This window comes from Buteo buteo, chromosome 7 (genome assembly GCF_964188355.1).
Source record: "Buteo buteo chromosome 7, bButBut1.hap1.1, whole genome shotgun sequence".
NCBI lineage: Eukaryota > Metazoa > Chordata > Aves > Accipitriformes > Accipitridae > Buteo > Buteo buteo.
The window spans coordinates 15,576,069-15,590,743 of record NC_134177.1 but is presented as its reverse complement, the minus strand read 5'-3'; the positions used below and the strand labels follow the sequence as shown (position 1 = coordinate 15,590,743).

The 14,675-nt window shown below is 34.5% G+C and overlaps 1 protein-coding gene across 10 annotated transcripts in view; it reads right to left on the bottom strand.

The window, feature by feature from the left end:
• Positions 1 to 14,675, bottom strand: part of DLG1 (discs large MAGUK scaffold protein 1) — a 170,622-nt gene that overhangs the window by 11,386 nt on the left and 144,561 nt on the right. For 4 of the 10 annotated variants that reach the window (XM_075031690.1, XM_075031691.1, XM_075031694.1 and 1 more), the window contains 4 exons: positions 12,114 to 12,290; positions 11,246 to 11,315; positions 5,270 to 5,303; positions 2,498 to 2,539 (listed from right to left, as the gene is read on the bottom strand). In XM_075031690.1, coding sequence (XP_074887791.1) covers positions 2,498 to 2,539; positions 5,270 to 5,303; positions 11,246 to 11,315; positions 12,114 to 12,290 — 323 coding nt within the window. Of the gene's footprint in view, positions 1 to 2,497; positions 2,540 to 5,269; positions 5,304 to 6,012; positions 6,113 to 11,245; positions 11,316 to 12,113; positions 12,291 to 14,675 lie in introns of all 10 variants that reach the window. The other 6 variants (XM_075031686.1, XM_075031687.1, XM_075031692.1 and 3 more) reach the window with 2 other exon arrangements.

Genomic DNA, 14,675 nt, shown 5'->3' with positions numbered 1-14,675 from the left:
CCTTTGACAGCTGCAGGCTTTTTAAATGTTAGTGAAAGCATCTGAAATATACCTCAGTTGCCATCCCTCTAAAATATTGTTTCTAGTCTAACAAGATATCTCCAAGTAAAATTTCTTGCAATTAAATCACTAAAATTTAACTCCATGACAGTAGAGAATTTATAATTCTGAAGATACAAGCTCAAATTATAGGACATTACTATGAACTTTGAATAAAATACAGTCCTTCAGTAACTCACTTGTGTAATTTTGGAACATTCTTTGGAGTTCATAAGCCATACTTACAACAGGCAAAGGAACATACCAATGCTATACCACAGTTGTATAGAAACAGATGGCAGATGAAGGCTTTTATAAATTCATATATTGCTTCTATATATTTATTCTTTATTTCATAGCAAATACCATTGATCTTTCAAATCTCAAATTCACAATTTCATTAAGAGAAATATTTCTCTTATTTGTGATAAATTTGCACTCAAACTGTACTACAACAATATATGAACAAACATTTTAATTTTCTAAGTTATTGCAAGTGAGGAATACCTTAAGACAGACACAAGAACATGCAACCTGTATATTTTAATATCTCAGAAAGTTACTCATGCAAATGGATTTTAGAAGGACAGTATATACTTTCAACACCCCTTTTAGGCTAGGGAGAGAAAGAGGGAATCACCAACTATCAACTCATCTATGAAAGATACAGCTCACATATATTTAGATACTTTGGAGAAGTCACATTGCTATAAGGTCAAAAATTACATTAGTTAAGCAAACTACTAAAGAAGATAATAACAAGTAAAAAGCATCCCCTAATTGAGGGCAAAAAGTATATATTGTCACTGCTTTTCAATACTTTCGAAAAATGAATATTAATAGAATGAACCTTTTGAACAACCGTACTCATCTGTAATCAAGATAACTTTCATATTAGACAGCAGTAAGAAGAAATTAAAAAAATTATTTTAATAAAAAGTGCTTGGAAATACACATCCAGATAAGCAAATCCATGACATTCACAATAAAATTGGGGCTTCTCAAGTAACAATGGAGTAAAAAACTAACTAGTAGTACCAATAACAAGCTTTAAATATAAATAAAGCAAGCTCTGAAAAAACCTTGGTGGGGCAGAGAGTGGAAAACAGCAAATTTATAAAGAAACAGTCATGGTTCGGTAGGTTTAATTGTGTGTCATTAGAACTGGTTAAAATTTATAAGCTTGTCAAAGGCGACTTCCATACATGCTCAATTTTGTGTTATTCTCAGGGAACATGAATGCCTCCCCCAAGTGGTTTCTTTTCAGTTACAGTCTACAACACTGTTAGCATTTTATATACATGTATAAATTCTCTCCTTCAGTGTAGTCAACTGGAAGAAAAAATGTAGATCATCACCTCTGAGAAGATCTACAACTTCCAAACAAATATATCTGTTAATGAACCACCTGCCTTATTACCCTAACATAAATTATATCTGTTTCTGAAGTGCCCGCCATACAGTTAGCAGGCCACCAGCAGGCTGATCAGCGAGCCACTCAGTGTCACACTGCGTGACTTCCACTGTTCCCTTCTTTTCGTATTCCTCTTCAAATCCTCAACTTTCTCACCTTCCTGCTCTGCTCTGGCCGGGATTCCAGGTCTGAACTGTGAACCGTACTGAGTTGCTCACTGGAAATGACCAGTGGGATTGAAGTTCTGGCTCTGGTTTAAGACATTTTAAAGCATTGTAGAGCAGCATCATGCAGCATATTACCCACTGTGAACGTGTAGTAGGACTGTAGCTTGGGTAATAGTAAATAGGACTGTAGCTTGGGCTAGTAAAAAAAGCTAACTCAGTCTAGTATTTAAAAGATGCTATGTCTTCTGCATGCATGCCTAGCATGCTAATTTATCTTAACTGACTCCGGCACTGAATGTGTGTCGTATGCTTTGAAGAAGATTCATATTAAGCACCCACACTTGACAAAATAGATAAATGAAAGCTGAAAGCAAGGGTAAACACATTTGCTTATCTTTACTTTCATTAGAAGCATATACATATTAAATCTGAGTATCAGTTGTGAAAAACTGTAGATAGTTATGTACTATTAAACAGATTACACAGTTTAATTACACTTCTGGTATTAAGCTCAACTACATATAATTCTATTTGTCAGCATTAAATTTACATTTAGTTTTTAATAGATCTAGCTAGCTCACATAATTCAAAAAAAATAGGAACAGATTCAAATTAAGCTGAACTAAGAAAATCATAGATCACAATAAAAATAACCACAAAGGAGGTTTGCAATGATTCTCTCCAATCAGTTTTTTAAAAACAAAGACACAGCACAACTTGCAGTACTCCACCAAACACATGAATATGGATTTCACCTGAAGGTGACTAGGAAGTTCTACTTAACATGTAAATAGCCAGAAAAGACAAGACGGACAACACCAAAGAAAGAGCTACTAAACAAAGGTTCTAAATAAACAAAGAACTTAAAAACACTTACGGTAACTACTTTCACTATCGCTGGCGTTAGAGGTTACATGCTCTGAAATTGCAACACAATGGAAAAAAAATAAGGAACATACACTAATGGCATGAGTCCAAAAGAAAGCAAACTGACACAAAATAATCCAGATGAAGGACAATACTGATATCGAAATGCTGAAATCAATACATACTGCATAAAAAAGTTTTAAGGTACTTCTCATAGCTGTCAGGATCAAGCTTAATTTCATACGAAAGGAATTGATGTTAATAAAAAGAAAAACATTAAATAGCACATCAAAAGAAGATTACGAAAAGTATACTATTTCATAGTTCACATGTAACCCTGCAATTTTTAGGTTTTCACTTCAAAATGAATTTTGTTGTGCAAAAAGTCTGGGATTATGCATTTCAACATCTATGCAGGCAATTTATTGATTCCATTAGGAGTCTTGTAGCAGAAAATATTGGACTATATTGCAGGAAATAGAGTAGCACGTTCAATAATAGACACTTTCCTATGGTATATTAAATAGTTTACTTGAAGTGCAATGCTGAATTAAGATTCCAACCCCCACCCACCCCCGCAATGCTTTAGTTTTCAAAAGCTCCTGACTTTTAACTTTCATTCTGGACTATCCATATTAATTTCATACCTTTTGCATAGTAATCAAAATACTTCAGTAGCTACAAGGTGTTTATTTTAAGCTATTTAACTGCATTACATACCTTTATGATAAAAATTAATGCAATTGAAGAATTTCAGGTATCAATCTATGCTGCTAGTTACCTGAAAATTCTACAAATCTGGTGAACAAATACGAACTTTGATATTGCTGAACTTTACAATAAAGAATCAATTTTCATGGCACCCAATCAGTGTGTCTCTTTGTAATGAAAAACACTAACACTCACAGGTTAAGACTGCATAAAGAAGCTTGTGTTTGACCTATACAAATTAAATACAATTAATGTGAAATCATGTACCCAACTGTGTGCATACAATAATACATGTTTTTGTCAAGAGGAGCCTTTATAATACATTAAATTCAGTGTGGTTCCTCTCATACAAGTTTGAAGAGAAGGAAGCAAGGGGACTTTAGAAGCAAGAATACAATTAATGAAGTGAGTATGCTTCTAGTGATTAATAAACATTTTAAAAAGTTAGTCATCATATGTAAACTAATTAATCTTTTAAAATGTTTTTGGATAAAGTGAACTAATATCTTTAAACTACAAATCTCTGGCTAGACTGAACTCCCTCATTTCATTTCTGTGCAGGCAAAACAGACAAATTCTTCCTAAAGTTTGTAAGTACCAGCAGTTTGGATTTATTTCCATTTCTTTTTCTTGTCTTGGAAAAAGAATGTCCACATTGGCATGGAAGAGGCAAATAGCAATGTTTAAAAGCCTTGTGGTAGAATATGAAAGGGAGACATTGTCAATTAAGAATACAAGTGTTGTGATAGTCCATTAATGGGCACAACTGGTGAAGATGTAAAGCCTAAAATGCCAGCAAAAAACAGTAGTCTTGCAGAGCCCAACTAACACAGCTGGCATTAAGCGTGGTAAGGCAGTTTCAAAAAGTTTGACTGTGCTGAAAAACAGGCTAGAAGCCACTTGTTTTTACAACAGAATCACCTAGTGACATTTCTAGACCATAATGCATAGTTTAAACTAGGTATGATCATAAGGCCATAAAGGCTGCTTATGATCTTCTGCTCTAAACCATAAGGCCATAAAGGTTGCTAAGGGCTTCTGCTCTAGACCAAGAATTTCCTTGAAAATGGCCATTTCAGAAATAGAAAATTAATGTTATAGACATAGATATAATGTTATAACATCACATAATTATATATACAACTAATATATATAATATATATATATATAATATAATTATAGATACAATGTTATAATTTAATGATTGAGGCCAAATATAGAAGTACACTGCTTCTTACATGTCGTTTCAGGAACAATGTACATAACAGTTATGCCCTGGGCAGAAATGTTATTTTTAATGACCTTCAGTCATATAATTTTAGTGACTAATTTTGCTATTCCATAAATGCATAACAATGTACATGTTTAATAGCTGTGATGAAAGCAAGGGGGTTTTTTGTCATTTTAGTACAGTGGTGGTGTCTGTGTAGACAAACAGATCTGTTAAGAGTACTCAGTGACTTTTTAATCTTACTGGATTCAAGTAGTTAACATTCCTGCAAGAACGACAACAAATGCTTATGTGTCTCCTCTATTAGCTACCCCTCTACCTGGTCTAAAAGCATCATAAGAGTTCAAGTAAGTCAGACAGAAAAACTTCCATAGCATTTGTTAAGCAAAGTTTTTTGTTTAAATAGCTGTAAACATCAGTCACCTAGAGAGAGGACTGAAAACTAACTAGTTGAAGTATTATGACAATGGTTGTACTATTACTGTAAAAGCCATAGGTTATTTTTAAATACATAAACCCACAAAGACAAGATAATAGTGACATAAAAAAAAATAATCACCAAATTTAAAAACACAGTACTATTAAGGACAAACAAGTAAGTGCTGGTAAGCTTCTGAACAACAAAAAACCCTAATGTGATAGTCACATGAAAGTAACTTGTTCCTGAAAGCAAAAACCCCCAGAACATTACAAAATAGAAAAAGCTTATGAAACACTTTTAGAGTCAACCTCCTTATGCCAGTAGAGCACCAGTCTCAAAGAGATCTGTTAGAAAAAAAAAAATAGTAGTAATTTTTCAGATGGAGGTTAAAATAACTTGGGAGTATTTTGATCACTTACTCAGGCCTTTTGATCCCATGTCGTCAGGGACCTCCTGCAGAGTAGTCCCCAGAGGGCAAGCAATAAAAAGACAATCACAAAGAAAATAATTGTCAGTAATATATAAAATTGGCGCTACGACAGGAGACAGTTCCCAGAACATCACAGGGGAAGATAAGTCTATAGGATTTGACCTGACTGGCACATGAAGTGTAATCAGTGATGCAAATGGCAGAGAACACAGTTTGCAGCTGACCTGGTCTGAATTAGCAAACTTCTGCAATTGCTTTTTGAGAAGACACTTTTTTTTTTAGTACTGGCAACAACGATGAAAATCAAAGTAACCTCTCTTCATTAGGAAAACCGAATTAGAATTAGTCACTTTGAAGAAACCAGTCTAAAGGGACTGATTCAAGAAGCTGGTAAGCTCCATTATAATTTCTTTGCTGCTGTGCCCTCTCCTCCAAGTCAGAAATGAGGAACCACCACTGATGGTGCTGGAAGGCTGTTACCTCCTCCAGTTAAGTACACGCTGTTACTCAACAGTATTACCCAGTCTATTCCCAACTGGGATACTCTTGGATTAAATTTTACTTTAACTGCAAACAAATGGTTTTATTGATTTTGTAGATTAGTTTGTCATTGGCACCTCAAGCTCGTTAGCCTGTTGCAGCTCATGAAACTGTCTCCATGGTAACACCCTACTGCAATCTAGCAGGCCCTTCTACATGTGCTTTGCTCTCCGTCGAATGCCACATACTTACGGTCAATATCACTGGTTTCCTGCTCACTCTGGTCCTTGTTCTTGTAGAAGGGAAATTTTCGGGAAAAGAGGTTCTTTTTACGCTTGTCATTGAATGACTGCTGAAGAAGAGAAGGAGGGGCAAAACAAAGGATGTCTAATGTCTGTGTGAACAAAGGCCCAGACCAGCAGCTTTGCGGAAGCTGACTCCTATAACCACGTTATGCAGTGCGTATTTCAGTTTAACACTATCTTCTCAGCTCATTAAAAATAGAGATTGGGATTATGGCTTTGCTCACACCCTCCGTGTTTCACATGCTTACTACTGAGAGAACTGGCAGGCTGATTCATCCTGCATGGCCTGACCTGTATTTCACAAATTTAGGCTTGCTGGGAGAGTAAAAAGATGGGAAAAACTAGGCTGCTATAAGATGGCCAAACCATAATGAACTCAAAGTCAATTAAATCACTGATATTAACTAATATAGGGGTTACAGTGTTTTTAAAAAACGCTGAGGCTTTACACATGCTTTTGCAAACAGCTGACATTGTAACAGCACACCAGAAGTATTTGCCAGTGTTACCCATTTGCAAAGGCAAAACTGTAAATACTTTGATGACAACTGCAAAATAACTTATCATACAATAAAGAAAAATGGAAGTTAAAAGCTATCATTGTATCAAATGCTTATGATAAAACTAAGTAACAGTGAAATAGGAAAAAAAGGAAAAAAAGTTTCTAGCTAAAATATCCAAACAATTAAAAAAAAACCAAAACAGCCTGTATTTGTTTCAATCTTTCACAAGTGCAATTCATTGCAAGTTCACTGAAAGAAATGACTTGGCTCTATGTAAGTGCGCATCCCAATACCATGATTAACTTTCAAAAGATACAAACTCATTTCATTTGTTTATTGTGCCAATTTTTTTTCAAGGGTGCATTTATAGAGAATTAACACGTGAAAAACCCTGTATGTCCAAGGATCACGTTCAGCAACTTTTGACATTAACTGCTTTTGTTGCTGAAGAATTTCTGCATTTCAGCTGCTACAAAAATTTCTGGGAGTTACCTATACAGACATATACATAAACTATTATTGTGCTCCTTCTAAACAATGGAGAGCATCAATGTGTTTTCATTCATATATAGGTATGTCTACAGGTATAATTAACACAGAATTTAATAATATCTGCCCTGTCTTCTGTTGAAGACATTATGTGACTACAGTGCCTTTAATTTATCATTCTAGGTCAATAAAGAAACTCAATGTATAAATAAATCAGCAACATTTTTACTGCGATTATGCCCAGAACTAGAAATAATACAGCTAACTTAAAGCCAGCTGAAATTTCTTTTCATCTTTAGGCATAAGTGAATCATCTGAACAGTTTTGTCAAAACATGAAATTTGCCATGTTTTTGTCATTTGGTTTGCAGAAACTCTATTACCGGAAGGATGGCAAAAGTAAGAAAATGCCCAACTTCGTTCTGAGACCCTATGCTGCAGGGGGACTGTTTATTTCTAAGCCAAGCAGAGCCCATGTGCAGCAGGAAGTAATAAAAGTTCCACAGATCCATTTTTTAAAAGCTACTTTAAAAAAACCAAAACCAAAATATTTTCAAGTCATACATTAAAGACTCTACTAACAGCTATTTCTAAAATTTGGAGGGTGTTAACCTTCAAGTAATTGTCTGTCTTCAGCCAGTGTGAGCTCACCTTCCTCTATTATATGCAATACCGTTGCAAAAAGATATATTATCTCTTCTACCAGCATTAAGTATGGAATGAAATACAGTAACAACTAGGGGTCAAATAGGACAAAGTTTTTTCAAATGGTGCGCCACCTTCTTTTGTACAATTACAAAACTAGCATTTGGCCTTCCTAAAGAGAATGCCTATAGTGCAACACAAAAGCTGCATCCTGCTACAGTATTAACAATTCTTCTGGCCATCTGTTTTAATACAGACTTGCTTGGCAATATCAGATACTGAAACATCCAGTGATATTTTCATTATCATTGTTTAAAAAAAATTTACTTAAAATTACCAGGTGTTAAAGAGGCTCATGGTACCATGGGAGTACAGTCAGTTACATTGAGCTCTGGAAATAGCAATACCGTGTTAAGTAGGAAAACCATAAAACCTTTAATTGGCTGGCATCTGTGCTTGAGTAAAATGGTCATTCCACTGTAAGAATTGGTTAATAACCAACCTGACACATGGACAAAAGAACTGGTTTCGAGCCAATCATATGCTTGCAGGAACCATAGTTGGCATGGGCAAGGTTTTAGCTTATGGTCCTCCTGACCTTCCTCATCTGAAGTCAACAAGTCATTGCAATTGATTTCTCATAACCAGAAAGGTTAATGCAATCTACAGAACAAGGGCAACAAAGAAATATGCCCAGAGGAGATCTCTGCTGACTATAATGAAAAATACTGTAACATGAATTTCCAAGAAGTAGAAGTCTTGCATGTATATAATTTTTCCATTCAAACAAGTCCCTCAGTTCGGGCAAAAGAATAGGGGAAATAAATGTAACAAAGCTAAAATGGTGCAGCTTAACTGAGGTGGTGAGACTCTGCAATTTGTATAGTTAAAATAAAAGGAGTGGCTGGTTTATTGTACTTCATAAAACATAATTGGGTTCTTCATTTTAGTTTTGAAATATTTCATATCAATAATTATTTTAACTTTCTGTACAGTAAATCTTAATGAACTAATATAAATTTTTATATACTGCATGTATAATGGTCAGAGTCAGTTCCATTGCCAAAAAAAAAGGGGGGGGAAATAAAAGTAATATTATACCGATTTTGCATAAAAGATTAGCCAAAAGATTATTTTTAAAAGATACCATGATTATAAAAAGCTAGAGAGAATTGCTTATTAGTTGAAAATGCATAGTAATTGTATTAAATTTTTCATAAGCCCACTGCAAATCATAAACAGGCATCATAAGCAAGAATATATTAAAACAGAAGTAGCACAGAAAGCGAGACAAATGTATATACGAAAGGAACAAACAAGAAAAAAAAATGTAACCATTTCTGCTCCAGATTGCTTAACTTTCCTTAAAATGAAAGGAACATGGATTTTAATGTTTGCCATCACTAGGGTTATTCTTTAAGGTTGTAATGTAGAAATTTTGAAGAATTGTACAAAGTTGATATTTCATCCTGTCCGTGGAGTATCACCATATACAGACACAGTAAGGCGCAGTCCGTGAGGACATGTATGGTGCAGACAGCTTACTGGGAAAACTATCATCGTGACAAATACAGGAAGAATAATTTAAGGAGAAACCATAATGTTAAAACATTTACAGCTGAAGCAAAAGATTGTGAACAGTGTAAGCATGTTTGCAAAATGAAATGTTACTAAAGAAAAAGAACTGCAGTTCTATGTCAATGGCAAGCGTAGTTGCTTTTCCACTCAGTATTCCATGCATATCTTTGGTGCTATGCTAGTACACAGTGACTGTACACTAACTCTGCTATTGTCAAAATGCTACCTCAAATACATCGTTAATGAAGTTAACTGTTTGCAGTTTATTGTAGACAAACTACAAAACCATGCAATTATCTTTCAAAGAACATGGTAACATCTGAAAAATTACTTAATGTAATTAAAATAATCTAAAGTATTTAAGCCATTTTATGTGACTTCTAAAAAGTGAGCTCATATTATGAAAATGACCAGGTTAAAAATTACCACATCAGTTGATAATATTTTATTCCAATACCAAAATACGAATGCACCAAAACAGAAAAAAACCTGCAAATAATCCAATGAAACCTCAAGACAGTACTGTAATTGTTCGTCAGAAAATAACTAGAGATATTGATTTCCTTTTAAACACTTATAGAAAAAAAACCCGTAACATTTTTCTCTTTAATAAACTAAACTAAAACCTTTCCCATGCAGCAGAGGGATGTACATGTAGATTTGACAGTCTTTAAAGTATAAAGTCCTACACTATCAGGATAAAGTATTAAAGCTTTAATATTTTATATGCAAATTTTGAAGTTACGAATACATTGTAACTGAAATAAATGACTAAAAGAAATCTTTTGAGTTTTACAATAAAGACTAACTAATGTTACAGCATTAGTGTTATTAAAAAAATAATCACTGCTTAAGGAATAGCTTCTTCAGGAGCTTAAAGCATGTTTCAGGTTTTTAAAAATGACAATATATTATTACTTTAGAAGGCTCTTACATCTAAAATGCATATACCTAAGTCTTGAAATTACTAGTTATATACTATCGGTAGAAATTGTAAGGTTGTGAAACTGTTTCTCAAATTTCAAAATGACCAAAACATTGCAAACAAGCCTCACCCTCAAAATAAAAAAATTAGCTGCTGTACCATTAGGAAATTGCTATAATTTTGCCTACAAACATGCCTATTACTACTTAAGTAGCTACAACTGCTTTCTCACCACTCATTCCCATCATGTGTACTGGGACAGGGATTGTATATCATGCAGTGAACTGCACCAAGGGGCTGCCTAAAAATAAACCAAGGTGTCTTTTGGATTGGGTTATTTTTCACCTACATTGGCTATTTCACAGGATTTGAGCACAGCCACATCAGTATTTGCGCCAGTAGAGAGTGGAAGTGAGAATAAAACCAGCTGTGAGATGGAGACTGATTCTGGTCAGCAATAGTGCTAGCCTTGACTTTTTGTTGGCCTATGCCCTTGCATGAAATTCTTTAAAGGTCCTATATCTATAATTGTAACAAAAGTTACTTTATGCCGTCTGCGTAACTGTGTACATCGTAAAACCTCATTTCATCATAGGGACCCTGTTGAGCTTTACTTCCTTGTTTTCTAGATGCATTAAAAAAAACTTAGAGAAAAAAAACATTTTCCTTTTTCTGAAAATTGGTAGTAAGCCCCTTCCCCAAAAAAGGGAGTCCAGGAGTACAATCCATACTAAAGGGTTAAACTGCTTTATAAACAGCAGTTGCAGAGCTGTTAGAAATGGCACTATTCAATACCTGATTAGTATCTACAACTCCTATTATACTACAGTATTAATGATAATATATATTTCTAAGCTAATTATTTAAACAATTTGCAGTGTTTTGACATTTTAAGTTTGCTTTGGTACTTGGAATTACTTTATTTCTATTAGACAGAATTTAATCTTTTCACTAAAATCTGAAACTGAGTCTGCAAATACAAACCACTGAAAAATGTTACTATCCACAATGCCAGGTGTAATTAGCACTTCATTAACTCACCCCTTTATCTCCTCTTGTTTTGGAATTGAATTTCACTGTCTTTAAGCGGGCTCGTTCTTTTTTCTCAACTCTACCACAAAAACATACACAAAAATGGTAAATCAGCAAAATTCCAGAACTTCAAGTTACTACTTGTTACAATGTAAGCATATAGGTGTACCTTTTATAGTATAGATTTTTATTGCTGACGACAACTTGAAAAAAATGGAAGCCTGCTAATGCCAAACTGTATTGGAAAAGTAGGGTATTATTTCTCAAGTGATGAGCTGTGAGGGTATTGGAGTATTTTATGATTATACACATTCAATAAATCCAGAGGGTGCAAACAGAAAACAAGACATTGTAAATGAACAGCCTCAATTATGAGTCAACAGTAGATATTAAGATTCAGAGCACCTAATCTCTTATTTGGGTCTCTAGTATGCCAGCAAACACCTTCTCCCCATTTACTGTGGCCACCAAAGAGACATTTGCCAGTTTTCCAGGTGTTGGGTAGAAAGAATTCACGATAGTGTCATGATTCGAGTAAAATTCACTTTGCACCTTTTCATACATAAATGGTGTAATGTTATTACACCCACATGTAATTTTGTTAAACCCGTAACTTGCTTACAGTGAGAACAGAGAAATGGACTTGGACCATCTTTATTGAATTCAGCACACAACTCCTAAGGCTAAATAGGATTTTAAAAAAACTTCTCATTGAGTTAGTCAGAATCCCACTACAGATGACTTTTTCTTAAAAAGCCAAACAAGTGGCTCATGTGGTACAGAATTAACAACAAAGACCAAAGCATATGCAATATATGTATTAATCATATCTGATGTTTAATAGCAAACATCTCAAATTCAATAAAATAAGACATACCTGCGTTTGCTTGGGATAACTCCAATTTCATCACTTTCTCCATCTGGAGTTACCTGCCGTGCTTGCCACCATTCATCATCAGAAGCATTAATGACATGAAGAATATCGCCAAATTTGAAGTTCAATCCTTGACTTGGTAGGCCACTATCTTTAGTCTTGTCATAATCAAAGAGAGCTCTACATTAAAAAGAAAAAATTAAACATAGAAAAAGCAAAAAAAACCCAGGGGAATACGAATAGCAGAAAATATGAAGCAAGCTGTGTTGTTCATAAGCGATTGCATCATTCTGACAGGTGCTTAAAACAAGAACACTGAATGTACTCTCTCTCTCTCATACACACACACACAGAACATCTAGTATAGTATCCACACACACTTGTAAAGTTTTAATGAATGAGAACAAACACTATCCAGAGCAAAACTCTAGTGCTTTATAAAAGGTCCACAGAAGATCCTACAATTCAATAAGTACTTTGCACAGAGCAAGTTATATGTCAGCCTAGGACAAAAAGGGCAAGCAAGTATTTGAAGCATACAGCACTGTCAAAAGATCTGTAATGTACATTGTTTTATACCAAGTTATAAATTGGTATTTTTTTAGTAAATAAAAAATTACTGTCTGTCTTTAAAATAACAGTCAGTATCCTTCTCACAGGGTTGCAGGGGTAAAAAAAAAAAAAAAAAAAGAAAAAAAACTACTTAGAAATACAATCTGAACACAACTTCGCTACTGTAGTACCCAAAGGCAAAGAACCTTATGTGCATTCTTTTGGAAAATTCCCAACCATTTCAAGAGAATCTCATCCTTTTTTCCAAGGTAAGCATGTTTTCAAATAATAGGCATTAGCAATACCTGAACACCAGCTGCGTGCCTACAGTTTTATTAACATTCCCTTTGCCAGCAGGGTTGGTTTATGCAAGTCCCCCGTTATCCATACCCACATTCATACCTGCTTTGTACGGACTCCTTTCTCCCTTCTTGCTTACGAAAGCACCGTTGTCTGGAAAGGCACATGGTGCACCGTACTGTGGAACTGATCTGGGTTAACATTAATTTCTTTTCTCCCTGTTGGATCACTTTATATCTGGATCGGTTCCCTGAGGAACTGAAGAGACCTGCAGTATGTTTCTCCCAGCACAACTGAGGGTTTAGTGAGGATGTGGAAATTAATGATGACGGGACCCCCTTACCAAACTGTAAGAGATACTCCTAAGATTATGCCCTATAAAGGACTCTCATTTTATATTTGAAAAAGGTGTATGAACCTCACCTATGTAAAGTGAGAATTGCCTGTATGACACAGGCCAAAAAATCCTCAACTTTATTTCATCTGCAAGCTCATACATTTGTCAGTGATGCACTTTCTAAATGATACCCTATCTCGATTTAGAGACTTGATACCAAGTCCATTACCAAGTAGCATCAATAGATTACAATGTGATGTTTTAAAATGGTAACCTTCTCCTTGTCCAAATTCAGTTTGTTTCTTCACCCCAAACACTAGCCTTATGTACCTTTTTCTGCTAGATTTTCAATGTCTCAGAATTTTTAACCCATCTAAGTACCTATAAGTCATAACTGTTTGCTCCAAAATGTATTTTAGCTTTGTGAATTTTGCCCTTCTAAAGCACTGAGTGTATTTCTTTGGGTTTGAACTGTATTTTTTCATAACCAAGGACAAATTGCTTACAGGGAAAAAATTAAAAATTTTCTGTCAGATCAATTCATCTTTAGCATAAGGTCTACTGCAAAATCGGAGTTGAGTCACCATGCCTTTCTTGGGCCATAAAAAGTATCAAAAACTTTTCATAAAGGGGTAAAGGTTTTACGGAATATTTTCTAAAATGTCTAAAACAGGAACAGAAATTTCAAAATGGCTTAGAAATATTTACTCTCATGATACACAAAGCCCTATATTTAAATATGCAATACTTTTAATTTGTTGAATTTATAATAAAATTTAGGATTTCAATTTTGAAAGAGCTTGAAGGTTGCAATACCACCTTCCTTCAGTAGTGCAACCTCCACTATAAGATCTTTCAGTTTAATTCCGTAACATACTTGAGATATCCTGATTCTTTTCAAAAAATCAGAACGCTCATTTTCTTTGAAATAGCCCAAATACTGCAGGCATGAAAGTTATACACCTAGTAGTTATTCCTCCAGATTTATTTTGCACATTTGTTCAAGAAGCACTCTGGACAAATATCATTCCATATCTCAAACTAAATTGCACATAATCTGTTATGTACTTTTAATGCAGATTCAAGTTGTATACATTCTCACTGAATTAATTAAATGCATCATGAAATTTATTTCCTGAGAATTCTTGTTAGCATTCAAGCAATGATTTCTACCAGCACTACTTTTAACTTCTAAGTTTTAGTTTGAATATAAACTTATATGAACAGTGAGCTGGGCCTAACAGCATTGACACGTGTGTTGACTGCATGAGAAAAAAAATGCACGAGTGAAATGGAACCACAAATGGATAAAAACCTATATTACCAACACACGCTCTTCAAACTAGATAAATGGTTACACAGAACAGTTTTTGTAC